At 58.8% G+C, this 25,490-nt stretch overlaps 10 protein-coding genes across 10 annotated transcripts; all 10 read right to left on the bottom strand.

Annotated features, from left to right (window-relative positions):
• Positions 1-45: 45 nt before the first annotated feature.
• On the bottom strand, positions 46-660 carry LSCM1_04565 (uncharacterized protein; the record flags this gene model as incomplete). Its single annotated transcript, XM_067322068.1, has 1 exon — positions 46-660. One exon carries the CDS (start codon positions 658-660, stop codon positions 46-48), a length of 615 nt encoding a protein of 204 aa, XP_067177163.1.
• A 1,023-nt stretch (positions 661-1,683) lies between these two features.
• LSCM1_04564 (uncharacterized protein) lies at positions 1,684-3,390 on the bottom strand (the record flags this gene model as incomplete). The annotated part of the gene is made up of 1 exon (XM_067322067.1): positions 1,684-3,390. One exon carries the CDS (start codon positions 3,388-3,390, stop codon positions 1,684-1,686), a length of 1,707 nt encoding a protein of 568 aa, XP_067177162.1.
• Positions 3,391-4,309: 919 nt separating this feature from the next.
• On the bottom strand, positions 4,310-4,528 carry LSCM1_04563 (uncharacterized protein; the record flags this gene model as incomplete). The annotated part of the gene is made up of 1 exon (XM_067322066.1): positions 4,310-4,528. The coding sequence occupies one exon, from the start codon at positions 4,526-4,528 to the stop codon at positions 4,310-4,312; it is 219 nt and encodes a 72-aa protein (XP_067177161.1).
• A 766-nt stretch (positions 4,529-5,294) lies between these two features.
• LSCM1_04562 (uncharacterized protein) lies at positions 5,295-6,263 on the bottom strand (the record flags this gene model as incomplete). Its single annotated transcript, XM_067322065.1, has 1 exon — positions 5,295-6,263. One exon carries the CDS (start codon positions 6,261-6,263, stop codon positions 5,295-5,297), a length of 969 nt encoding a protein of 322 aa, XP_067177160.1.
• A 1,147-nt stretch (positions 6,264-7,410) lies between these two features.
• LSCM1_04561 (uncharacterized protein) lies at positions 7,411-8,511 on the bottom strand (the record flags this gene model as incomplete). Its single annotated transcript, XM_067322064.1, has 1 exon — positions 7,411-8,511. The coding sequence occupies one exon, from the start codon at positions 8,509-8,511 to the stop codon at positions 7,411-7,413; it is 1,101 nt and encodes a 366-aa protein (XP_067177159.1).
• A 2,816-nt stretch (positions 8,512-11,327) lies between these two features.
• On the bottom strand, positions 11,328-12,269 carry LSCM1_04560 (uncharacterized protein; the record flags this gene model as incomplete). Its single annotated transcript, XM_067322063.1, has 1 exon — positions 11,328-12,269. One exon carries the CDS (start codon positions 12,267-12,269, stop codon positions 11,328-11,330), a length of 942 nt encoding a protein of 313 aa, XP_067177158.1.
• A 1,225-nt stretch (positions 12,270-13,494) lies between these two features.
• Positions 13,495-14,328, bottom strand: LSCM1_04559 (uncharacterized protein; the record flags this gene model as incomplete). Its single annotated transcript, XM_067322062.1, has 1 exon — positions 13,495-14,328. One exon carries the CDS (start codon positions 14,326-14,328, stop codon positions 13,495-13,497), a length of 834 nt encoding a protein of 277 aa, XP_067177157.1.
• Positions 14,329-15,024: 696 nt separating this feature from the next.
• On the bottom strand, positions 15,025-17,994 carry LSCM1_04558 (uncharacterized protein; the record flags this gene model as incomplete). The annotated part of the gene is made up of 1 exon (XM_067322061.1): positions 15,025-17,994. The coding sequence occupies one exon, from the start codon at positions 17,992-17,994 to the stop codon at positions 15,025-15,027; it is 2,970 nt and encodes a 989-aa protein (XP_067177156.1).
• Positions 17,995-19,030: 1,036 nt separating this feature from the next.
• Positions 19,031-19,957, bottom strand: LSCM1_04557 (uncharacterized protein; the record flags this gene model as incomplete). Its single annotated transcript, XM_067322060.1, has 1 exon — positions 19,031-19,957. The coding sequence occupies one exon, from the start codon at positions 19,955-19,957 to the stop codon at positions 19,031-19,033; it is 927 nt and encodes a 308-aa protein (XP_067177155.1).
• An 879-nt stretch (positions 19,958-20,836) lies between these two features.
• LSCM1_04556 (uncharacterized protein) lies at positions 20,837-24,112 on the bottom strand (the record flags this gene model as incomplete). The annotated part of the gene is made up of 1 exon (XM_067322059.1): positions 20,837-24,112. One exon carries the CDS (start codon positions 24,110-24,112, stop codon positions 20,837-20,839), a length of 3,276 nt encoding a protein of 1,091 aa, XP_067177154.1.
• Between the last annotated feature and the right edge of the window lie 1,378 nt (positions 24,113-25,490).

Here is a 25,490-nt window from a genome sequence, read left to right as displayed (position 1 = left end):
TGGAAGGGTGTGTAGCCATCCGCATGGGGTCCGCACTGTTGGAGTCTATGTTGCAGGCGATACACGAGCGTGCTCGACCCACATTTCGGCAAAAAGGGAAATCAGTTTGCGAGAGGGTATGAAGCCAGACACACGCGAGCCATCTCGCGTGTTGGACGTGAGGTGAAGACCGACGATGTGCTCGCCGAAGACGTCCACGACAGGCGCTCCGCTCGATCCGGTCGTACTCACCGTGCCACGCGCCACGCAATTCTCAGACTCGCTCTCAATCACGACGCCTGGCGATACAATCGCATCATGTGGCGGCTTTGGGGACAACCACACGGTCGCCACCTGCGCCCCCACCGCCGGCAGATATCCTCGGAGCCCCGTATACGCCGCGACTTCTTCGCAGAGCCAGAATACCACAACGTCATAGATGCTATCCTTTGACGCGTACTCGACCGCCGCCCAGTGCCCTGGCCGTGTCAGCACGCTAAAGTCCCCGACATCGTCGCGGGACGCATTGTAGTGATGTCCTGCCGAGATCACAATGCGCGGGGCGATGGCGACGCAGCTGCCGAGAAACGCGTCTTTCCAGTAAAGGGCGCAAATGGAGCGAGTAAGCAGCAGCGAAGGCTGCGCAATGGACGGAACTGCGGCGAGTCCATGCGGCTTCATCGGCTATCGACTCTTCGCCTTTTTCGTTTGGGTAGCAGCTCTGTTTCGTTAGCGCCGGAAAACTCGTGGAGGCTCCCGTGTTTTGTCCAAGTGGGTACCGACCAGTCTCCGCTCTTGCCGCACTTCGGGGTCGGTAAAGGGGGAGGCAAAAGTGCCAGAGTGGTGCAGCAGTTAGCAGAGGCGGCGGACGTTACGCAGCGTTCGCATATGCGCATTGCTGTTCATGCGTCGGCAAGCGTGTTCTTCTCGACGGCACGTTTGACCAAGGGAGGACACGAAGAGGATTAGCGGGGGCAAAGGAAGGGTGCCGGGTTGTGTATGCGGTTCGCTGTCGACGACTTCGTGTCCTCGTCTGTCTCTCACGGCATATGAGGGCTCTTGAGCAAATGCCCACCGAGAGGGTGAGCTGCTTTCATGGTGGGCCTCTGCCTGTCGCCAGGCCAGAAGAGATCATTAGCGACGGTTACGGCGACTTGAGCAGGCTCCATCGCATTCAGCTGGAGAGAGCCTATCGGCTAGTGTATCCCCTGGCAGCTGTGCATAACGACTGGTTCCGATCAAGCCCAGCATCGAGATGCACGTACTAGCGGCCACAGGCACACCAGACCATTCGCAACATGCCCATCTAGATAGACACGAGACGGTGTGCAGGCCCGATTTTTTTTCTATGTATGTGCGACTGTCTCTGAAGGCGCCGCCCACAGTATGCACATGTCTGCCACTGTGGTGGCGTGTGCACGAAAGAGAGGAGTCCGGCGCACGGGATGGAAGGCGCAGAGGGACAGAGAAGAGAAGGAAAAACGAACGCGACAACAGCGTCACACCTTCAGCGAGAGGCAAAGAACATACACATAAATGGGGGAGAAGAGCAATAAAGGCATCGAACTACATAAAACGAGGTGCTGGCGAAGTCTAAGACGCTTTTTGCCTCACGTTTGGCGAGTTCACCGACGACCACAGCAAACCGATACACAAAAGAAAATCGCCGACACCACCGAAAAAAGAGCACCAAATCCCCCACTCTCACCGGCGCTTCAGCTTCGCCTCTTTTGCCCAGTCCTTCATCACTGTCAGCATGCTCGAAAACTGTTGCGCCAATGGCGGGTCCTCGGCGTGCCGCTGCAAGCTTGCCTCAATCAGCTTCATGATGTCGAATAAAGAGTCGGCCGGCTCCTCGTTCGCGAAGACCTGCTGAAACACGCCAATGCAAGCGCCCTTCTTGCCTTCCACATACTCGGGGTCATTGTCAAGTCGCTCCAAAACGTCGAATGCCTTGGCTGCGTAGTAAAAGGCACTGGTGCGGTAGCAGTCATTCGCGAGGAGTCGCAAAATGCCGATGGATTCGCCCATTTCCTTCTTCAGATAGATATCCCACGCCATCTTGGGGTGTTTGTTGATGATGTGCGACCGTACCAGCCAGCTCGTGTAACTGAACTCGGACTTGATCTTTTCGGAGCTGACAGCGAGCAGGCTCTGCTCCGCCTCCGCATACTCGCCATTCCCAGCGCACGCGATGCCGTACAGGTAAAGAAAGGTGTCGTCCTTGCTAAAGTACTGCTTGATGGAACGCAAGTAGATGAGCACATTGGGGAAGTCGCGCAGCAGAAAAAAGTACGACGCCATGCACTGCCGGCCAGGGATCGTATCGCGGTCGCTCGCCGAGGAGCCGACATAGTTGAAGATTTCTTTACACACCTTGAGGTGCTCCTGCGAGTCCATGTTTTGACCCATATAGGCGTTCACAACAGCCTTCAAGATGTACTCCTGTGTAGTCAGCGGTTCCACGTCGGCCATGAGCTCATAGGCTTCGCTGATGTGCTCATGACGCAGGTGGTAGATGACGAGGTTCAGTCGTGCCTCTGGAATCCCAACATCGAGGAGAGAGGGAAGAACCTGGAGGGCGCCTTCGCCGTTATTGAAGACTACCAGGTTGTGCTTCACAATGTCCGTCTCAACGTAGTAGGTGGTGCGCTGAAGGTCGATGAGCAGCTTCAGCTCGCTCTTAGCCGCCCTGCTGTTGAACAGGCGATAGTGATTCGCAGCTTTGAGGTTGATGGCTACTGCACTGTTGGTATACGTCTGTAAGTACACGTTCAGCACGCTGACGCTCACGTCGTAATAATCGAGCTTAAAGTAGCACATCGCCACGTATACATTGAGGGCTTTGTATTCCCTCGTCTGCGCAAGAATAGGCTTGTAGGCCTCGATGGCCTCTGTGTAATGGTTGCGAATGTACTGCGCCGCCGCTAGTGAGAGCTGATCTTCGATCGTGTCCTGCAGCTTGCCGTGATAGGTCATGAGTTTCTCCTCGTTATGCGTCTTCTGTGCAATGTGCAACATCAGTCGCGTCTGAAGAGGGCACTCGGGGCCGCGTAAGGCACTTTCCTCCGCCTCTTGAAACGATCCGTTCACGTAATAGCAGCAGCCCAGGTATGTGTGGTTGATCGGTGCAGCGCCCTCCAACGCGAGAATGTCCTTGTAGACCTCAATGGCCTTCTCCATGTCATTAGCGTGGAAGGCGCTGTAGGCGAGCCATTCGTTAATCGATAGGTCGCCGAGGCCTTGTCCACTTGTCTTGTAAAATTCTAAGATGGTGGTCGCCTTCGAGAAGTCGCGCGCCTGCAATGCGTCCTCGATTTGCTCCTGAGGTGTCTGCTTGGGCGGCGGAGCCCTCCGGCTACTTGGAGCGTTGCCACCCTTGCGAACGACGCGACCGCTCGTGGTGATCATCCTGCACGGCTCACCTTTGCGCTCTCGTCGGCCTCACACTGTTTCCTAGGCGATCCAACGCACTGGCAATCGCCGCAAAGGCTCCAGCGGTACAACTATAGATAACTATATAGGTGTAAGTGTGTGGGTGTGGGTGTGTGCTGTTGCCGGCAAGAGTAGTGGCACAATGGCGAACGTTTCTGCGTTTGTGTGTGTGTGTGTGTGTTTAAGGGCTGGATTGGCGTGCGCGTACGCACCGATGTTGCACCGGTTATGTGTCCATCATTAAGTACTCAAGAAGTCAAGGAGCGGGAGAGATCGAGCGATCCAGTCAGCGCACATGAGGGGGGAGGGAGGGGGCAGCAGCTCCTTGAGCGCCTTAGGGCCACACCTGAAACGGAAAAAAATAATCCTCCCAGGCCCGCATACGACGGAGCATCAGCGCCACGCTTTCGTTCCTCCTCTTGCAGAATGCGCAATCAGGGCATCGCCTCCCGAACCGGGAAGTGCGCGAGATAAAGAAAAGCAGCACGCACTTCGCTTCTGAGAGAACACGGCCGTAATGGAGGCGTGTGCGCCAGGATAATCTGGAGGAATTCCTTCACGTTTGCGGAGAGGGCTAGGGGCGCAAAGCCTGCAGATCGCGCATTCCGGAACGGAAGCGGCGTCCTTCATAATGACAGGCTCCAGAATGAAAGCCTTTCATGCTGTCTTTGCTGCACATGCGTGGAGGGGTTGGAGGCCTGGAAGCGACGCTCGATCTCCACCTCGCCTCACGATGACGGCTACACCCGCACACCCAAGTGCACCCCGTCCACGATCCCTCGCACCGCAAGCACCGCTATTCTCTGACGTGCACCGAAACGCAGCGGACCCAGGTGCAGAGAGAGAGAAAGAAACGAGGGGCTGCACAGCAAATGCACGGAGACACGCGGGCCACTCACGGTGTGCCTTTTTGCTTCATGATGCGATCGCGTATTTGGCTCTCACTGTACGTGTGCATTTGCCCAACGCATACGTAGATGGCAAATGGGAAAAGCATCAGCCCGCAGTAGCGCCCAATCAATTCGTGATCGCGAAGATTTCGCATCTGCATCCGAGCTCGAGCGAGATCCAGGCGTGCTCGCACGCGGTGCTTCAAGACTGTTATTATTTTCATCGGCACCACACGACGCTCGACAGACAACGGTGGGATGCCGGAGATCCCCTCCTCAATGGCGACGCTTTCCAAAGACCTTCTCACCACAAGTCACGGCGACCCGATCCACGGCAGAGCAGAAGGGAGTGGAAGGAGTGGAGCATAAGAAGGCAGGAAAGTGGGCGAGAGGCCAGGGGATGAGGGGAAGAGGGAGGTACAACAATGGGAGCTGCGATGCACCGACAGAGCGTAGGGTGCCTCAGAGACGCGCCATCCGTCCGTGGCACCCGGTCGCCTGTTGGAGGGAGCCGGGACGCGAATGGCACCGCGAGAACCGGCAAAAGTCAGACGACCGCGCCACGACCTCGGTGGCACAGCGTCCTCAGGACCCTCGACGATCTCCGCTCTTCAGCTAGCACAGTGCCAGAGAGCAGTCAATACTACTAGCGGCTTCACGAACGCATCCGGCGCAAAGAAAGGGGCTCAGACGGCCACGAAAAAAAAGCAGAGCGGGTGGGCGCGGCCGAGGGAGCAGAGGGATTTTCTGTGCTCCCGCGATGGAGAGCTCCTCTTCCGGGAGGGGGGATCCCTCGCGACTTCTGCATCCATTTGCAGTGCAGCCGGCGGGCTGGCATACGGGTGCATCAGCAGCAGGAAGGTAAGTTTGGTGGTCTGCGCGAAGCTGCTTCTGAGAGAGTCGCCAAAAAGGAAAATGTAAAGCTAAAAGAAAGCAGTCCCTTTCTCGCGACGGAAGGTTGCCCATGCGAAACTGAACCCAGCGACTTCGTCATCTGGCGTCTACCACCTGCATGCGAAGGGAGCCCTCAGGACCGTATTCCTCGTACTCGCTCACGTCAATGCACATGCTCTTAAAGATGTTCAGCTGCGACAGGATGATGCCGCCGGTTACAGGGGCATGCGTGACCGCTTTTAGGTGAAGCTGCTTTGGGGAGTGACAGAGAAGTGCATGAGTCATTGCTCTCTTCAGCACCTCATCGACCCCTCTGATCAATGAACCACCGCCCAGTTGCAGCCACGAGGCGGAATCGGGAAAGAGAATAGAATGCTTTTGGTACACCGCGCGCAAGCTGTCCGGCACGGAGGACGTGGTGGAATAAAGGATCGCGCTAGTGGCTTTGTAAAGCTCACTCTTCAGATCCTCATATGCGAGCACGGACCCGTCAGGCAGCGCTAGTTCCGGCGCCAATTCCTCCCGCTCCCTCAGTGAGCAGCAGTGAGTCTTGACAAGGTCTAGTGTCTTTTCTGTAACGTTGCCGCGCAAAAGCCTGCGAAGCTCGTCGTCGACGCTTCGAGTACCAACAGAAGAGAGTCGCGCTGACGTGGCCGTTGCCACACTGCCGCTGTATACCGAAGTGAGCTGAGCTCCTGCGTAGCCGAGGTCCACGACTACGCCGGAGGTTTCACCCGCTGCGTAGAGTCCGGTGCATGCGCTGTAGTGAAGGCAGACCCGCTTGCAGCCAAACTGCTCGAAGCACGAGTACAGAAGCGCTGCCTTCGATTTCTGCGAGTGAAGGGTGTCCAGAAGCAGTAGGAGCGTCAGGTCCTCGTCCGTATGTAATTCATCGGATAGCAGCTGAGGTACGCAATGGCGAAACCGCTCGTCGCCAGTGTCGCAGGCATCGCATTCGCTCCGGCGCTCTTTGATCAGCACTTCCACATTCCTCCGACTATTTTTTGAAAGCGCAGTATACTTGAGGGTGTGGTGCCCACAATCCAAAATGTATGTCGCCTCCATTGCTGCTGGGAACCACGAACAGAAGCAGAGCGGTTTGGGAAAGCACCGCCGCCGTATAGGATCAGGGAGCAGGCAAGATACGGGAGAGCAAGGAGAGCGGGAGGAGGGCACTCGATCGGTGCTGGCGGAGCAGATTCTGTTAAGCGTCGAGACGCGAGCAGCATCGATCACGCGTCTCCACCTACGCGATCTGACTGTGTGTGTGTGTGTGTTTGGGTAGGTGTATGTGTGTGCATGTATGTCGGCGCTCGCCCTAGCGCAGCAGCGTCCGTGTTACTGCGCAACTGGCAGTAGAGGCTCGATTCACAAGGAGCGCTTCCAACTCGGGGGCCATGTGAGGTGAAGAACCAATGAAGGGGCAGAGGGGGAAAATGGCGGTGGGAGGGGGGCGGTCGTTGCGGCCAGCACGTATGGCGACAATCATTTAGATGAAAGGGGCACAGTGGAGGTACCAAAGAAAAAGGACAAGACTAAGGCGGCGAAGCTCGGGGATAGAGCCGCATCCAGGTAGCGGAGCGCACATGCCCTCGCAGAAAGCCACGCCACACGGCACCCGCGCACAACGTGGGTGCGCAGAATAGGTCGAGCAGGTCACAGTGCATTGTTAACGTTTTTCTCCAGCTTTTCTCCACGCACACCTCCGCTTTCTGCCGAGGGAAGCAGCACATGATCAACGCATGTACGTACGCGTGGCTTTTGGGGGTGCTTCGCTCGCGCCCTACGTCAAACAGAAAGAGAATCGAGTGGGGAGGCGGAGGCGGGAGCAGAGGTCTGTGCGCGTGCACACATCGCGAGAGACGCCCAGCGGTACACCATGCGCGAAGAGAGGGCATGGGCGTCAATCCTCAACCAGCTCCCGGATAGGGACACCAACAGCGAAGAAGCACCACAGCTGGCGATCGGCTCAGCAAAAGGAAAAAAACTTGTGCCGCCCCGTCCGCACACTAATGCAATCGGCATGGCAACGTGTCGGCCGCGATGGGCGTGCCGATGGATGAGGGAGCAAAAATGGGATAAAAGGCACGGCTGCTGCTGCTGCTGCTTGCGCCCAAGGCATATCATCTGTGTTCAAGAGAAATCACAAGGCGGCACACGGTTCGAGCTGACAGGAACAACGGACAGGAGCGGCAGCGCTCTTTGTTGCCGTCTAAACGTCCACAGCGGTCTGGCGGATACCCTCGATGACGTACTTGAGTCGGAGAATGTATTCCCTCGTGGTTGGCACGCGCCCCTCGCGAAGGAAGGAGCGGTCTACCGCATTCATGGAATCCTGCATAATAGAGCGGTACTGCTGCACCGAAAGAAGATCCGCGATGCGGTACGGGGCAACCGGGGCGAGCGGCAATGACGTTCCGGCCGGCGAAGCACTGCTGGAAAGAAACGGAGCAGCCTTCCTTTCGCTGGCGCGCTCGTCGGCCTCCTCTTCGTCGCCACCGCCGCCTTGAGTGCCGAGCTCCTGGTGTTCAGCTGCCGGTTCACCACTCGCAGGAATGTCTTCTGGATACAGATAGGTGCTGTCCCAGTCCATCTTGGGTGTGCGCCATGGATACACGTAATCCGCCGGGTAGGTCTTCTTCACATACGCGGGGTACTCCTCCGAATACTTTTCACAATTGTCCAGTATCATGCGCGCTCCCTTTGTCATGGCGAAATTGATAATGCTGTGTGGGATGGAGCCGCAAGGATCGCTCTGAGTGACGTAGATGAGCTGCGTGCCGCTTTCGCCTGGAATCGGGCGAATGTAGAACCCAGTGAGGATGGAGCGGGCCCTGACGAAGCCCTTCTTTGCAGGACAGTCGGGGTGCGGCTCGGAGTGGTTGAAAATGATATACTCACCGTTTGTGAACTCCATCCATGAGCGCATGTTGCAGAAGTCGCGGTTGCTCAAGGGCCATGGAAACTTCGCAGCATAGTAGCCAATATCGTTGTGCGCATCCAGCTGAACAATGTTGTACCCTTCCAGCATGTTCGTGTCCCACGTGGTGCGATACTGAGCGTCGTGCAGTTGATTGTACAGCACCAGCGGTGGCACTTTCTTCATGATACGCGTCGCCCTAATCACATTGAGGTGGGTGGAGGTGTCGCCCGGCGGCTTCGACTCCACCTTCAGTAGGCTATCGGAATAGTGCGTCTTCCACGCGGCATCTCGCGACAACGCGAGGTCTCGGAAGGTGCGAAAGTGCGGGAGTGTCATGAGAACATATCGAGTCCCCTTACACTCCGCGTAGCGCTCTTCATGCTGCTTCATTGCTGCGAGAGCAAGAGTACATACAGCAGCGACCAGCTCCTAGGATGTTCAATATGTACCTTCGGGCACCCAAGCGTGATGATGACACAGAAAGCAGCGCAGCTGAATGAGAGGTTGAAAGTGATTCGCGTGATATCGTGTGGCCCGTCAAAAAAAAATGGCAAAGGCGTGCCAAAGGACGCCCTGGCGCTTGCTAGGATCGATGCGGGCAGGTGGAGACAGCGTGAGGAGCGCATACCAGTGGCGCCCAAAGCGCAAGCATGCTCTTAGTAGCCCGGACATGGCAGAGGAGCGCCCTTGTTGCCCCTGCACACGCGGATGTCTCCATCTGGCGATCGCGGTGTCACCTGATTCGCGCGGGGTGCGAATCAGAAAGAGCAAAGCACCGGATCAAGAGAGACGCCAGTAAGGGCGACGTTTGGCAGCAACAGTGTTTGTCTGTGAGTTTTGCAGGAGGCAGTCGAGCAGATCGCCTCCAGACGAACAGCCCGCACATGTATCTTTGGAAGCCCGCTTGCGCAACCGATGCAGGCAGCACAAGCAGGACCAAGCTGTAAACAGCCAGAGAGCATGCACGGCTACGACCGCCGCCAACCCTCTGTTCACGTGCAGTACTGCCCTTACGCACACAAGCCAAGACACCCATACATTTTCGCGCGCACATATGTCTCAGAGCCCTGCACGGTAAGTACAACGCGCAGAAGATGCGCCACGACGATTAGCCGAGTGCTCCTTTCCGCAGCTCCACCAGACAACGAACACCTCAACAGACATACGCACCCAAGCACGGCTTCCCTACCTCTGTTGCACCACGACTGCATCCTGGTCATGCAAGGCGAGCCGTCCTGCCGGCGAGCCAGGCCGTGCGTCTCAGCAGCCATTCCCAGTCCTCCCCGAGCGGTCTTTGCATACGTGCTTGGGCGACCAGCGCCAGACGGAGCTGGGCGAGCTGCGCATGCCTGGCTACGAGCAGGCCGCGCTCATGAGGACGCTGCGCGGCCGCGGAAGCGGCGGCGGCTGTCGCCGGGGTAACGGGGGGGGCTACGTGCATGCAGGATGAGCCCAAGAGGGAGGTCGGCCGGCTCCATGTCAAAGCCCGTGGCCCTGCAGCATGCTTGCTTGCCATGCATCCCCCCTCCAGTCGCTTACAGCTGCGACATCCCATCACATGGTGCGGGGGCTCCCGACGCTCGAGTCTGGAGGTCTCGATGGTGCATGCCGGGCTGCTCTCGTCGTACCCCCCCCGGCGTTTGGGTCGCATCGGCCCCGTCGGTCAGATGTTGGGGATGCCGCGCGCCTAGTACACATGCACTCCAGGGCTGATCGGTGTGCATCTCTTCCCGCCTTGCTCGTCCATCACTATTGCTCTGCTGACCCCTGCGCGCCTTGTTTCGATGCGCCACACCATGCTAGCGGCTCTTGGCAGCGCGCACACACACATACACAGGGCTCGCCTTCTCGCATCTTGGGTCCTGTCCCAGGACAGCGTTGTTGTGTAGGGGAGTGGCGGGTTAGGGTTAGGGGGGGCTCGCTGTCTTCACCTCCAGCTCCCGCCGATGTCACCGCGGGCGTCCTGTCGAGGCGCGCCCGCGTGTGTCGCCGGAGGGTAGGACGCTGTCCGTGAGTCTGCGGTACCCGGGGCATCCCGCCTTCTCTTACATCCGAGCATCTCCGGCAAGCGTTGGGGTGCCGAGCGTAAGGGGGGCCCGCGGACAGACATGCGCCTGCGCACCGGGAGCTCAAGGCGTGCACCTCTGCAGAGGGCACAGAGGAGGTGCAGCAGGCACCTGACCAGGAGAGGCCCGTGCAGCGCGGGTGAGATGCGCGCTATCAGACCGCTGCGTGCACGATCGTTGGCGCAGCACGAGATGCGCTTCGAGGGTCGAGCGATCCGAGAATCTCTCGCGCGGCACATCGGGCACAGTGCCCAACCTGCCGCTGTCCGTGTCAGCGCGCGGGGGCACCCCAACGCCAGAGGGAGCCGTAGGCGGCACACCACCTGCACTCCATGCCGCCACTACCAGCCGCACACCATTACAGGGATCCACAGGCGCGACTGGTGCAGGTGCAAGGCTGGGCGAGGATAATCTCCTGCCATTAGCGTACGCTCGACAGCCTGGACCTTCTGGTGTGGGAGGCTTTGCCGGCAGCAAAGCGTGACCTTAGCCTGCCGCCTCGCGCGTCGCGGCGCCGCCTGATGCCGGCCTGACGTGATAGACCGGTGATCAGGCCTCAGATAATGAGGGAACCCCTGCAAGCGCCACACTGCTAGAGGCGGGTGTCTTCGTTTCACTATGGAAACTCATAGTTGGACACAGATACCGCCTATTTTTCTTCATGATAACAATGCTCTGAGGTACACCGGCGGCTAAGCCGTAATTGGTGGCACGGATGCTTCGCCGCCGTAGGCCAGGGCCGGCGACTCAATGTTTGCCCTACGCACCACAGAGCGTGCGTCAGAAGCCGAAGACCGCACGAATGAGCGCAATCGGCCCCATTCGAAGAACGAAGCGAGAGAGAAAGAGTGGGGGGGTCGTGCATGACAGAGGAGAGAAAAGGGGCAGAAGGCGCGGAAAAGTCAGCTAGACAGCGAAAAATATAGAGGAGCTGTACAAAGAGAGGGCGCAAAAAGATGAGCGGGTACCCTATAGCTTGTGAAATAGTGGCGGCGACCCGGCTAGGGTCAGCGCTCCTGTGCACAGACAGCATGCTGGTGCGCTGTGAAACCGAGAGAGGCACAAACACTGTCTTAACGAGCAAGCTCATTCACGCTGCCAGTTTTTTTTCGGGAGCACAAGCTCTCATCGGCGCTGAGACTACACGCTATCATTGTCGCCTGCATCAATTTCAACAAGTTCGCAGCGCAGGGCGTCGATGCGGCGCCGCAGGTCTAGCAGTTGGCGGTTGCTGTGCAGTCTTTCAGGCAGTGTCGCTTGGGCAACCTGAAAGGCGCTAGGGCGGCGAGCAGGATCTTCACACAACATTGACTCAACCAGCGCAGTGAATGCTGGTGAGTAGCCCTCTGGTTGCCTGGTGGCTGCAATCGAGTTGTCCTCCGAGGCGGCCATCATCATCGTCTCGCAGCTCTTTCCGAGGGCGTACACGTCAGCAGGAGGGCCGACAACGTCTTGCAGGTTCTTCAGGAGCTCTGGGCTCATGTAGCGTCGGTCTCCGTCATCGTCGTTGAGGCCAACAAACTGCTCACCCGTCACGGAGTGCTTTCCATGAAGGGGGCGGGACAACCCGAAATCGCACAGCTTAAAGATAAACGTGTCGGCGTCGAGCTGACGCCTCAATATGTTTTCAGGTTTCACATCCATGTGCACTACATTGTGGGAGTGCAACTCGTAAAGTGCTATCGACGTCTGATGGAGCATGGCTGTGAGCACCGTCTCACTCACCGGAGGCGGCAAAGATGCGACGCAGTCATCCAGCTTCTCGAGCCGCACAAAAACTGCTCGATCCTCGACCCACCCGTCAAAGTAGCGGACGATGTGTCGGTGAGGAAAAGAGCTTAGCGCATAAATCTCCTGCAGCTGCTGCTGAAGATCCGACTCGCCGCAAATCGGGCGCTTTGTCTGCTTGACGGCGTACTCGAGCTTGTCGAAGTCGTGGCGAAAGCACTTCACCACACCAAACGAGCCCTCCGCCATCTCGCTTACTTCGCTCATTTCATTCGTCAGACGGCTAATGGGCACAGTGGAGCGCCGTGCGCTGTGCATCCCTCCCTCGACATCTTCTACATCATTCGTATACATCACTCACCAAAGGCCTATCAGCCTCAGCAGAGGGCGACCGTGTCGGTGGCGGGAACTCCCTGGACACCTTACCTCTTCTGCTTCCTGTGTACGCGCGTGCGTGGGTGGGTGTAGTTGTGCTTGTGCCGCTTTTTTTCGTCCCACCTCCGTCGCCCCGGTCGAGACACGATCCCTCTGGCTCACAGTCAGGCGTCTCGAGGACAGTCCGACGATCAGAGAACGTTGAAGCGCAGCAAGGAGCGCCTACTCGGGCAAGATCTTACACGAAGTGATCTATTCTTCGGCACGTAAGTGCGTGTATTCGATGACCGAACCATAGTAAAACTAGACGTGGAGCCAACAAAAAAAATGCATACGCCTGGGTGCCGGGCTTTGCTGCGGCACGGCACATGACGCAGGCGTGTTGAGGGTCAGATGAGGGAGAAAAGAGGAACGCGAACGACAGGGGAGGGGCGAGAGGACGGAGTTAGCACGTCTTCATGAATGTGCGTGCAGACGTACATGAACTCCTTGTTGCCGTCGCACCGTGCGTTGAGTTGAGTCCGAAGAAGCGTCATCAAAGCGCGAATGGCAGTGCTTTGGGGACGCTCGGACCTGTGGATTACACCGGCACACAGGAGGGGGAGGCTTTGCTGAGCGCTGCTTTGGCGACAGCATAAGTGCAAGAGGAAGCAGCGAGGATGTGGGAAGCCAGCGTAAAGTGGCAACTCAGTAGAGAAAATCGGTGCGAAATGGAAGAAGTGGCTCGCAGCAGCGGCCGTTTCGGTGATATGAGGCTCCGAAGGGGAGCAGTATTGTAGCGTATTCCATCGACGCGTAAACAGAGTGTGTGAGAGGAAGATACGGTCGCACATATGCACCCACACTTCGGCACGTTCGCCAGACTCCTTTCCCTACACACATACACGCACACACAAAAAAAGCCCTCAACGCTCTCCCGTGCGGCCATCGTCAAAGCGTAACGCTGAGTTGACAAGAATGGGCGCGTCCATCAGAGGCGCGCACAGCACAGACGGTCCAAGAGAAAACACAGCGTCCCGGGCACCCAGAACGACCAGGGGGAGGAAGAAGAGCGTCTTCAAAGGCATTTCAGAAGCTCGAGCGAGCGAGTCAAGGAACATGTTGACAGCACTTGAATCGAAGTGCATCGAGACCCAGATGGCAGTGAATAATGTACATCAGGTGGTCCGTGCCTCTGCACAGCGGTGATGCCACGACAGCCTTGTCATGCACACTTTACGGGTACGGCAGCCGCGTCGATGTCGGTGCTACCGCTAATTTGGTTCTGAGCCAGCTGCACGACGCAGTCAGAGAGTATGTGAAGAGAGCCCTCAAACGTATTCCCGACGCATGAGCTACGGCCGCCCTTCGACGCGAAGAAGCAGAGAACCCCACACCAGCGCACGTTATTGCCGCGGATGACTGGGTCGCTGCCTTCCGTCACGTACAGGCCGAACTTTCTTACGTGCTCAATCGTGTTCTGTTCACACAACCCGGCAGCCTTCTTCTCGTAGAAGATGCCGAAGGCACAGTCATGGATGCGGTTCTCGCGCAGAGCCACCTCGCTTCCTTGCACGTGCAGAGCGTTCACACGGCACTCGAAAATGTCCGTCTGCAGCACCTCCCCAAACGAGCCGGCCATGAAGTACACTCCGTCACCGCCAGCGATGCAGTGGTGCACGCGACTGTTGCGCACAGTTCCAGTGGCGCCGGGGTGGACGCGGACACCGTCTGAGCCATGATGAACATCACAGTTTTCGAGGATGGCGTGCCCTTTGCGCACATCCACCATGCCACGCACCTCCAGTCCCTCCAGCGTCACGTTCGCAGAGATGACCACCGTGCCGAAGAGGGTGCTGCGTACGGTCTCCGCCTCATTCGAATCCTCGGGTGCAGGTGCTGCCGAAATGGTGACATCGAAGCGAAGGTGTGCCGTCTCCTCAAAGACGCCGGGAGAGACTACGATCTTGTCACCAGGCGTCGCCACCTCCAGTGCTGCCATCAATGTGGCAGCGTGGGCGCCCACCTGAGGCCCGACGGCGATGGTCTGCGAGGGCATGGAGGCCTTTGCCAGACGTGGGGTGCAATTCCAAAAAAGGTCGGCGAAGGCGACTACTGCCGAGGCAGACAGACATACATATGCGAACGAAAGCAGATAGCGGCCTCACGTGAAGAGGAGAAACAACCGCAGCTGTGTCAGGTCCCTGGTCAGTCCTTATGTGGTGGCGTTTGGTTTCAGCGAGGTGTGCGCCCCGAGAAGAAGTGAGGAGGGCGAGGAAATGGCGTCCCCAGAGAACGCAAGGAGCGGCTGTGATGTAAAATACAGGTGCAGAGAGCACACAGGTGAGAATCGTCAGTGGATGAAGGAGCGGCCATGGCAGTCGAAAGAGGCAGCCAACCGGTTGCAGCAACACCTTCTTCTGATATGTCCTTTCCATGTGCAGCGTTTTAGTGGGGTGCAGCCGGGCCCACTCCGCACCCTCGTCGTTCTGCACGCGATCGAGCCAAAGCAGCAAGAGGTCGTCCTTCCCACGGGCAACGATCTGTTTGGCGAGGCCTTCGTGCACACGATGAACGCGGCGCGAAGAATACACAGTCGGATTAGGCAATGCGTGAAAAGTCAGGAACAACAACGCTGTCGCACGCGCACGGGCACAGACCCACAGACGCGCACGTTGGTGCGTAGCCCCAGGGCGATTGTGCGCGAGCGCCGCAGATTCCACGGCACCGGCACCGACTGTGCGCTGCTCTAGTACTACTCCGCCGCCTTGCCGTCATCGGTGCTAAGTGGTTTCAGTAAACGCCCGCGGCACGCAAACACATTCACGTCCGCAAGCATCGCAGCACCGTGGTTCGCTGGCGTGCGTCGTGAGACCTGAAGCTCATGAATGTGATACATGTCCCCAGCCCCGGCTTCCGGCTCGACCGGTCCCCAGCCCTCCGCATTCATGTCCATCTTGAGAGACCGCCACGCGTGCCGGACAGCTTGTCCATTGAGGGCAACCAAAACGGCCTCCACCTCATGACGATCGCCTCCGCCGCTACGCCACCTCATCGCATAGCGAGCGAAAAAAGACGTTGCGAGCAACGGCACGTGTGGCACCGCCGGCATCACCGCCACGCACAGGCTCACGCACAGTTTGATGGAGAACCACGTGAGACTGGTAGTGGAGGGGCAGAGCAGAAAAAGGCCGCTGCTGGCGACTGGCATTTGATACGCGAGGCGGTATGCCCCCTCGTTGCCCAGCGCCCTCAGGAGTCCACGCGCAGACGGAAACAAGGCGGAGGCAGGCACCTTGTAGCCCACGACAAGGCCGCAGGAACTGCTGAAAATGCAGTGATCCTTGAGATACGCGGCACTGGGAGCGGATGTCGCTCGCACGGTTACTGTTCCGTCTGCCTCGCGGTGCGGCTCACTCAGATTCTCGTAAGGGACACGTAAGTAGGCGGAGGCTTGCTCCTTACTGCTGGCAGACTCCGCAGGCAGTCTCGCCACGACGGACACGCGTCGGCTCGTCACACACGACATGTACTGGTGAACAACGTACGAGTCGCCGAAGACAAAGTTGGCTGGTGGAGGCGTATTCAGCTGATAAAAGCGGAGAAGATGCTCGTACTCCACTCGAAGGCGCGACACCGGCGTGGCCGGAGAGTCCTCTGGAGGAAGGCTGGACAGGTGGGACGCGAGGAGGGACAGCCAGCCCCGCTGCACACAGAGATGCGCAAACGCGTTCACAAACGACAGGTCCTTCCATTGGCCGTGCAGCAGCGGCACAGGGAAGATAGCGGCGGCGGTCGGGTCGTCCACGGCATCTGGACAGTGCTCCATCGCCTGCACAAGAAAACGCCAGAGTGACACGTCGCTGGGGTGCCGCTCAACGACTGTCCGCACAAGATCCCACCGGCCATGCAAGGCAAAGATGGACGCGGCCACCTTCTGCTGGTAGTGAAAGGGGGGCAGGAGGTCGACCGACACGCCGGCATGCAAACACAGCAGAAGGGCCCGCACCGTGGGCGATGCAAGACGCTTCTCTGCCGACGCAGCGAGAGCGATTTCCCAAGGTGCAGACGCTGGAATCGATGTGAGCAACCTGAATACGAGGGCTGATTCCGTTGGCGGAATGACGTCACGCACCAGCAGAAACACGCGCAGTGCCTCCTGCCACCGTTTCGCCTTCAGCAGCACCTCCAGCGTATCGGTGCACGCCGCCGTCATCAACTGATCCTCAGTGGTGTTCTTTGGCGGTGGCGCGCTGCAGAGCAGGTCCAGCACCTCCATCGCGTGCCACCATCTTCCGCTGCGCTGCATCGCGCGGCCCAGCGACGCCGCAATGGAAATGTTGGCTGTGGCGTCCGCTGCGTCGTACTCTTGCAAAAGACTCCAAAACAACTTCGACTTACCAGCATCGCTTAAAAGCCGCAGCGTTTCTGGAAGATACACGCGCCAGTGAGGGTTGGCCGCCCCCACCTGCTGCATGGTGAAGGTGAGAGCCGTGCGCCAGTTGAGGCCAGGGTTTCCAGTCAGCAGGTCGCCGTGCTGCTCCTGTGTTTTCGCTGCCGTCTCAGGGGGGTGATGGCGCAGCAATGCCTGCGTGGCAAAGTACGGTTGCGCACCAGACATGCAGGTAAGCACATCCAGAGTCTTGTGAAATCCCTCTTGCGTTGTACCGTACGCTTGCAGCGACGAGCATTGTAGGGCTGTGCCATGCAGAGACACCGCATGGGCTGCGCTGGGGTGGTGTGGAAAGCGGCGCACCAGGAGATCGGCGACACGCGAGGAAAGTTGAAAAACAGCGTAGCCGCGGTAGCGATCCTCTTTGCGCAAGGCATCGCGCAGAAGTCTGACGAGAGCGCCGACGTCGTTGTTGCTCTCCGCGTGTGCCGCCATCTTCAGCAGCCAACGCGGCGACAAGAGCGCGAGAGTCTTCGACGACGGCTTCACGGCGGCGGCATCATATTCGTCGAAGAGAAAGGGAAGCCAGCGTGGAAGCTTCGGCTTCAGCGCCGTGAGGGCCTTTCTCTCGGGGGTGCCACTTTGGTGATGCAGCCAGTCCAGCGACCACGCCAACAACTCCAAAGCCTGTGCTATGGGTATGCGCCTAGACTTGTCCGCCGCGGTGATGATACGCTTCGCCTCGTCCAGAGAGTCAGCGAGATTGGTCCACCACTGAGGGGAGAGAGCCTCGCACGAGTAGGATGCGCACATGGCATGCACGCTTAAGAGGCGCAGGCAGTCCCTAAGCCCCGTCCCGCTGCGCAGCTCCTGACGGAATCGGGGATGTCCATCCACTCGTGAGCACACGAGGCAGCCGCGCTGTGCCTGGTCGGAGAACAGAAGCGCGCTCGCTGTTTCTGCCGCCGCACTGACGTCGTGCGCCGGCAAGTGAGAGTGCAATGCGAGCGCGTCTCTCCAGAGTCTGCGCGCAACGGTGGAGCGGCGCGTCGGCGATGAGGCAAGCAGTTCTTCGACGGCCCTCAGGGCCTCCCTGCATAATTCCACGGGCGCCTTGCCCGGGTGAATGTAAAGGTGAGATCGAAAGCGCTTCAAGAACGCTTCGCACTTTGCCCACCGCTCATCTACAGGTGCGGCGTCGCCACATTGGCGTGGCGTAGGCAGAGCCTCAGCAGCCTCTGTTGTTTGTGCACGTCCGTACAGCTCCAAAAAGGCCGAAGAACGCAGGCACCCAGATAAGCCAAAAACTCGGCGAGGCTTCGAGGTCCGCATGCGTGTTGCTGAGGTGTGTGTGGAAGGGGGGTGCGCGGCATGCGGAATGACGCAGGTACACACACACGCACAGACAAGAGAGGGTCGGCAGCACAGGAACTAAGGGCAGCGGTAAGCGGGGCATAGAAAGAGGGGACGGGAAACGGCCACACTGCACGGGCAGCGCTGCGGCTGCTGACGTGCAAACATGCACATGACACGCACAAGCGCAAGAAGCAGCCGATGTGCACAATCATTGAAAGAGCATGATTGGCTGCTGACTGGCACGTACTTGCCTAATCATCACTTGAGACGCACGTGCCACCGCCAAGAGTACATGCGAGGTCACGCCCAACAACGAGCGCCCGCTCGACGTCACTGCCACGCAGCGCGAGAGCTCCAACGCTCGTCAACGCGTCCACGTTCTCGCTTTGTCTTTTATTTTTCGCAAGAACCGATGGCGCTCAGGGCTAAACAGAGAAAAAACGCAACGTCAATCGCGTTTTTTTTTCTTCGACACACAAAGTGGCATGCGTAGCCATCTTGCACATCTGCGCACAGGAGCCTGTATTTGCGCGCGTGTGGTCTGTGCAACCGCCAGCATCAATGTCATAAAAAGAAGGGAGAAACGAAGGCACCACACAAACGAAGGATGACGCGCTCCGCTGCGCCGCCATCCTCACATAAAATGAAGAACAAAAAGAAGGAGCAGCAAAATGCCCTCAAACTCGCCCTGCGCGTCCTCTGCCGCCTCTTCTCCATGCCGAACTCGCGCAGGCGTGGCGTCACCTCCCATTAGCTGCATATATCGGCAGCGTCTGGCAAACACAAACAAATGAAAACTTCGGAGCCTCATGAAATGGAAGAGGTCGCCAGCCTAGACTAGAAGCGCGACTTCATGGCGAGGTCCTTCTGTTGACACCTCGGGAAGGGGTAAAAGCGTATGAAATGGGTGGGGAAGAGCAACTCCTCGCTGAGCGTCCGCTTTCACTAACGGGCAGTACGCAGCAGTCAAGGCAAATACAACCGTCTCGAAAGAAACGCGCAACTGTCTGCATTAGGACGCGCTGATGCAGGCGGCAGCAGCAGCAGCAGTGATCGCCTGCACCTCCCTTTCTTGAGGAGCAGCCAGGAAGCCGCTGGCCGCACTGATGCACTGATGCGGGGGCAGCGAAAGCGATGCGTTCACGGCTGCGTCGTCTGCTAAGCAGGCACCCGACGCTGTAGCGTACTGTGAGGGCACCGTCACGCCTGCAGGGCAGAACGGGTCGCCAGGCGGCAACTTGGTGTTGGGCATCAGCGGCATTACGCAGAGCTCAACCGCTGTGATGCTTGACACGGGTGTGGGCACCGGCGCCACGAATGGCGCGGGTGCGGCACTGTTTGTTGGCGTTTCCGCGAAAGGTGTAGAGAGTATCGGTGACTCCGCGGTGCTCGAATGCGTATGAAGAGGTGCACTTGCAGAAGATGTGTAGGGAGGAGTCGCTACCTGACCCGCCGGCTTCGCGGGCTGTGGCGCGCTAAAGGAGGTCCCTACTGCCGTGGCCGAGGTAGCTGCAGTCGCTGCCATGTACGGCGAGTAGCTATAAGGCATCGGCATGTACATCACCGGCTGCGCACCAGCACCATACGGTGATACGTAGGGGTGGGGCGTCAGAGCGGTGTTCGGGTTGGATGTGGGTGCGGGTGGAATCATACCAGGTACCCACATTTGCGGAGAGCCGGTACCGGGCGGTGGCGGTATGTGAAAACCCATAGGAACGGCACCGGGCGGGAGAGCGCACACGGCAGGATACTGCGTGTAGTACGGGGTCATGGGTGACGTCATGGAAAGTTGTGGAACTTGTGAGCCGTCCTCAGCACCTGCGTACCCTGACACAGCATCGCTCGGGGGGAACGTACCAGGGATTGTGCTTTTGGCTGCCACCTCCGTCCTCGGCGACACCACAGGCGTCTTGTCGACCTTACGATCGGAGGGGTCCATTTGTGGGGGGAGAGAGGGGGAGGGAGGGAATGGGGATAGGGGATTAAGGAGAGTACGGAACCAGTGAGTAAGCACAAAAGGAACTGTGAAATGGGAAGCGAGGAGTGGATGCGATGAGCTCAAGCGCACAAAACAACTTCGATTATCACCGCGCGGTAGCTGGTGAGGGGCGAAAAGAGTGCGCTCCGATGCTTAGCAGCTACGCGATAGGCAGCGCCCTCACACCCCAGTCCACCGGCGCGATGGGCAAAACGGTGTGCGATAGCGCGAAGAGGCGGCAGCGCCAGAAAGGGCCACCGCATGTGGTAGAGATGCCGCCGTGTTGGCCGGAGAGAAGAGAAAGTGAGAAGAGAACCAGAGCAGAGCAGAGAGCATTGCAGTGAGAGTACGAGCGAAACCGCATGCAGTGCAACCGCTGTGCTCACCCCCTCCTTGCCTCAGACTACACCACCACCGCCTGTGTCAATGCTCTCTTCCGTTGGGGCATGCGTGGCTGGTGGTGGTAGGGAATGTATACATATATACATATATATATATACATATATACAAGGCGCCAACACCGTTTGCGCTCCCTCTACCTCTGCGGCACCGTCGCCAAGCGGTCGGCCCGAGAGGAGGTGATAAGATACCTCAGTGACTCTTCGAATATGATGGCGCATTCGTGTGTGCGTGCTCGGGTCGCATGACCTCAAAAAAAAAAGCATTCAAACGCGGAACCCCGATGGCGAGAGCCCTCCACAGCGATGTGACCGCGCGCGAGCCATCGTTCATGTCTTACACATCTCTTGCACCAGTCTCACCTCTCGAAGGAGTGTTGGCACACGTGTCCTCCTTGGCACCTTTGGCAGCCATCACACTTCTCTGTACACTCCGACAACTCTAAGACGACTCGGGTGCGCACGCCGCTGCCCACGTATCCCTCTTCGACTCAGGAGAGAGGCTTCTTCCCTGCAGGCTCCGCAGTGCAGAGGTGAGCTTCTCCAGTGCACTCTCCAGCTTCACCATCTTCACAGAAGCCGGCGAAATACGATCACACGATGCGGGCGCTGCAGCCGGCTTCGCCCCAGTATAGTCCATACGCGATGGGACATCATTGAAAGACAATAGATCAGCTCCCTGCGCACCACGCAAAGCGGCTTCGAATTGCCGAAGACGTGCCTCGCGGTAGTGCAGGAATCGGCGGCGCCCATTCATTTTCTCGGCGACGTCGGCCAGCTGCTCAGCGAGGCGAGACGCAATCTCCTCCCTCTCCTCCAACGCGGCCGTCATCTTCTCTACCTCCGCCGCCCTCTGCTGCACCTCCGCCTCGCGCGCCACGACAGCAGCGGTGGCACGCAGCAGCTCCTCTTCATCGATCGACGAGAAGGCTTCTTGCCTGTCGCTTCGGTGGCTATTGAAGGATGCCTCTACCTTCCTCGCAGCAGTCGCCCGTTCTTCGACCTGCTTCTCCCGACTCGCCACAGCGGCCGCTGCCTCCCGTAGTCGCTGCATTGATTGCTCCAGTGCCTTTTCCTGATTCCTTAGTGCAGCTTGGCGGGCGTTCAGGTACTCCGCGTGGGACGCTTCCGCCGTACTGTCCGCCGGCTCTGTGGGCTTCCTGTACTGAACAGGCGGCGGAAACGCACGCGCCTCCTGCAAGGCCATGCAGTAGCGCGCGTGCATCGCTCGCAGGTTCCGCATCGGTGACTCAATGGTAGGGAATAGTTGATGCACCAGATCGAACAGCGGCACAACAAACGTTTCGATGAAAAATAGTTGGTCTCTCTCGAGGCTGGCGTTGCGGCTGCTACCTGGGCTCAGCGGCAGCCCGCGTGCCGCCTCCTCATCGCCCTGCGCGCACATCTCTTCCACAATGCCCAGCCACTTCGGCGCCACCGCCAGTCCTCGGGCCTGCGCCCCAACATCTGCTGCATGCAAGAGCAGCGAGAGCACGTGCTGCCGATCCGCGGCTACAGCCAAGTCATACTTCTCGCCTTTCTGGAGAGGGCATGACCACTGCTCCATCAAAGACGCATGGCGCCCCATGAAGGTGCAGCCGATGAGCGCCGCAACAAGACCATGGAACTGCAGGGCCTCTGCATCGTCCATGTCGCCGCGCGTGAAGTCCAGCTCCGGTGTGGCCAGGAGATGAAAGGCAGTTGCTGTGTGCATCTGCTCCAGCACCTGCAGCCCGTTGTATTGCATGTAGGTCGCGTCGAAGGTGTTTTTGAGGAACATCTCGGAACGGCCGGGGTGGCGGATGTCGTGCACGGCGGCAGCAAACATGACGGCGCGCTTCTCCATCGCCGTCATCTGCGCCAGCAGGTCAGGGCAGCTGCACATCAGCGCGTACACGCCCTGCAACACATCCGCCGCATGCACTTGGTTGTGGTACGGATTTGCACGGTAATTCGCCTGCACTGTAGCCAGCATGCATACCCACCGGTGCAGCGAGGCGCTATCGGGGAAGAGGTGCAGGTTCAGCGCGACCTGGTGACCGATGCGCATGAGCACGTCCGCCTCGCCGCCTCGCTGTGCCTCAGCAACGGTGTCGAACTCCCACTGCTCAAGCCCAGGCACCGGCGCAATGGCCCTCACGTCCACTTCCGCTACACTCGGGTACTGCACCTCCTCTACAATGGTCGGCCGCGCCCATCTCGACTTGGTCGCTGATGTCCTACTCATCTCTGAACCCGTAACCGACACTGGCGAGACTGCCGCCTCTATGACCCTCTGCAGCTCGATCAAGCACGCCTCACACGAGTCCCGCCACCCCGCGTGCGCAAGCTTCGTCTCTGAAAGCCTTCTGCGAAGGCCCTTCAGCTCAGCTCGCGCCGCAGTGGCGGCCTCGATACACCCACGCTGCAACTCGGACAAGCGCCGCTCCTTGTCCGCCAGCTCGGCGCGGAGGCGTGCATTCACTTCCCGCTGGCTGGACACCTCCTGCTGTGCTGCCGCTATTTCCGTCCCATGTGAGGTGCAAAGTTTGGGCGCTGACGCTCCGGAGGGCTCAGCGGTGAGCGCAGCCTCACTTTGCGGTCGGAAAGCCTCCCCTACGGAGTGGCTTAGCTCTCCCTTATCGTGCTGCCCCGCTGAATTGGATTCATTGAGCCGCTCATCAACAGCATTGATCGCGCACTGCCTCGCTGGAGCATCAGCACTCCCGGCGCCGTATACAGCTTTTGTTGCCAAAATCTGTCGGCCACCGTATGCCTCCACTACCTTCATTGCGGTAGAGATGGCGTATGTGAGGTAATTTCGGAGGTGCTGCACCTCCACGTCGTGCATCTCGTCGGCTGCTGTTCGATATTGCTCGGCCAGGTGCAACACCTCGACTTTGCGGTCATATTCTCTCTGAAGGTGCGCGTTGGCGTCCGCCATCGACTGCAGCCGGGCAGTCAATTCATCGATCCTCTCCGCATTGTGGGCATTTACCGCCTTCATTGCAGCGCGTAACTCCTTCATCTCCTGCTCGCTTTGCGTGTACTTGTCCTCCGCCTTTTGCGCCCTGGCTTCCAGCCTTGCCACCAACGCCTCCGAAGCTATTTTTGCCTCCGCGTGCTCCCGAATCTGCTCAGCCATGGAGTCGCTCGCCTGCGTAGCTGTTGCTGCTCTCTGCACAGCCTCTTCGAAACGTCGCTCCATACTCTGGCGCTCGTGTGGTTCGTCCTGCAACTGCGCTCGCAGCGTACCGGCCGCTTTGGCCGAATCGCTGATCAAGACGTCGGCCTTCGTGAGCTCCTCCTTCAGATTGGCAATGGAAATATCTTTGGCAGCGAGAAGATCGATAAGGGAGTCGTTCTCCTCGCGAAGCTGGCGGGCGTTTGATTTCACAGCATCGAACTGTTCCTCGTACATCTTCACCTTTGCCTCGAGAGCCGCCGAAGAGGTGGGAGGAGGAGCCGCAGCCACAGTGTCCCCGTGCGACGAGGTCTGCTGCTGCTCGCGCTGACCAAGACGCCAGTCTTCAGTTTTTCGAAAGCAATCAGGGCAAACCGCCTTTGGCGGTGCCATCGGGAAAAGTTCGCACGTCGCTGAGAGACAGGTGGAGCAGAAAAGTCGCCCGCAACATGGGCAGTTCTCTTTGGATATGAAAAAGCTGAAGCGCTTGTCGCACGCCGCACACGTCTCGGCTGATTCCACCCACTGAGAGCGGGGCACGGGGTGCCCCGGCATGAGAGGCATCGCGTGCACTGCACCGGCTCGGCGCCACCAGAGAGAGGAAGATAAGAAAAGGTAAAGAAACTCAGCGGCAGCGGCCCCGCGGTGAAAGGAGTGGGTCACATTGAAGAAAAAAAATTGCGCTTTCCGGGGCCTTTGCGGCGAGCCTCGAAGTGCTAAAGAGTGCACCCGCTATTGTGTGTGCGTGTGTTCGTGGGCCTGTGTGCGTATACGCTGGTACGCGAAGAACGGAAGAAAGAGAAGGGAAGTGCGTTGCCTTGGCAGAAGCGACGGTGCGGCTGCCTCTTCTCCCTGCTACACACCGCCTTCGCTGCGAGGTGGGTCTACATGTGGAGGGGTGTTGCAGCGGTGCTGATCCTTGTATGGCTACCAGTCACAAAAAGGGCACGGAAAGGTTCGAAAAGGGGGAACAAACCCTTCCGAGAAAGTCTTAGGCAAATGTGGAGGCTTGTGCCATCCACAACCTCCGTAACCCCTGCAGCGATCATCAACGGCGGCCGGAAGAGCGGCGAGAGGCGGGGCGGTATACGACAGTTTCTTGCGGCTATTCGATCCCCGTGTATCCCTGACGGCACGACTCAATCCGCCCCCTCCTCTGAAAATTCAACCTTATAGTCCCCTCTGTTCGCGTGGCTCTTCAGGTTGTCGCACATGCGAAGGGGCTCACTGGTGGTCACGGTAGCCAAAGCGCACAAGAGCGACGACCATAACAGAAAAACGCGTAGGGCAGTCGTCTTTGCAATGACATACTGCCCTGCGCTTTGGCCGCTGATCTTCACCAGCCTACGTCCCCCCGCACATGCCTCCTCGGTGCACCGCCCACCCCCTTTCGCAGCCACAGCCAAATCCTGCCAGGAGACAGGCCGCGCCGAAGCGCTGGCCAGTTTCGTGCTCATCCCCTGACTGCTTTCGCTTCGCCGACATTCTTTTTGTGTGGCGCCTCTCAGGCCATCGCGCAGCGCGAAAAAAAATGCACTGCTCAGAAGTGCCGATGACGCACGCGGGTTACACGCATGGGATTAGGCGAGGGACGACCCCTCCTGCTTGTTGGGGTGTGGGAAGTGCGGGGGTGCCACTCTGCAGCAAGACGTGAAGGCGCCCTACCGGCGTTCAGCCGGCCGGTATGGTAGATAAAAGAGCACAACCTCGATGTTCCTCGCGTTACGCAGATGGTGCGTGCCCTCGCTAGAGGTGTTCAGAGACAGACCTTGCCGCATGCCACCAACCCCATTCGACTGCTGCTGCACGTGTGCACGAGGGTAAATGGCCCGCCACGGACGCACCCGCTGCTGCCCCCATCGGGGCGCCAATCCCGGAGGAGTCGGCACAGCGCGAGGCCCGCCGCCTGTGGCTCGGTGCGCGCCTCATTGCT

This window comes from Leishmania martiniquensis, chromosome 29 (assembly GCF_017916325.1).
Source record: "Leishmania martiniquensis isolate LSCM1 chromosome 29, whole genome shotgun sequence".
Classification (NCBI taxonomy): domain Eukaryota; phylum Euglenozoa; class Kinetoplastea; order Trypanosomatida; family Trypanosomatidae; genus Leishmania; species Leishmania martiniquensis.
This window is presented reverse-complemented; position numbering and strand designations above follow the sequence as displayed.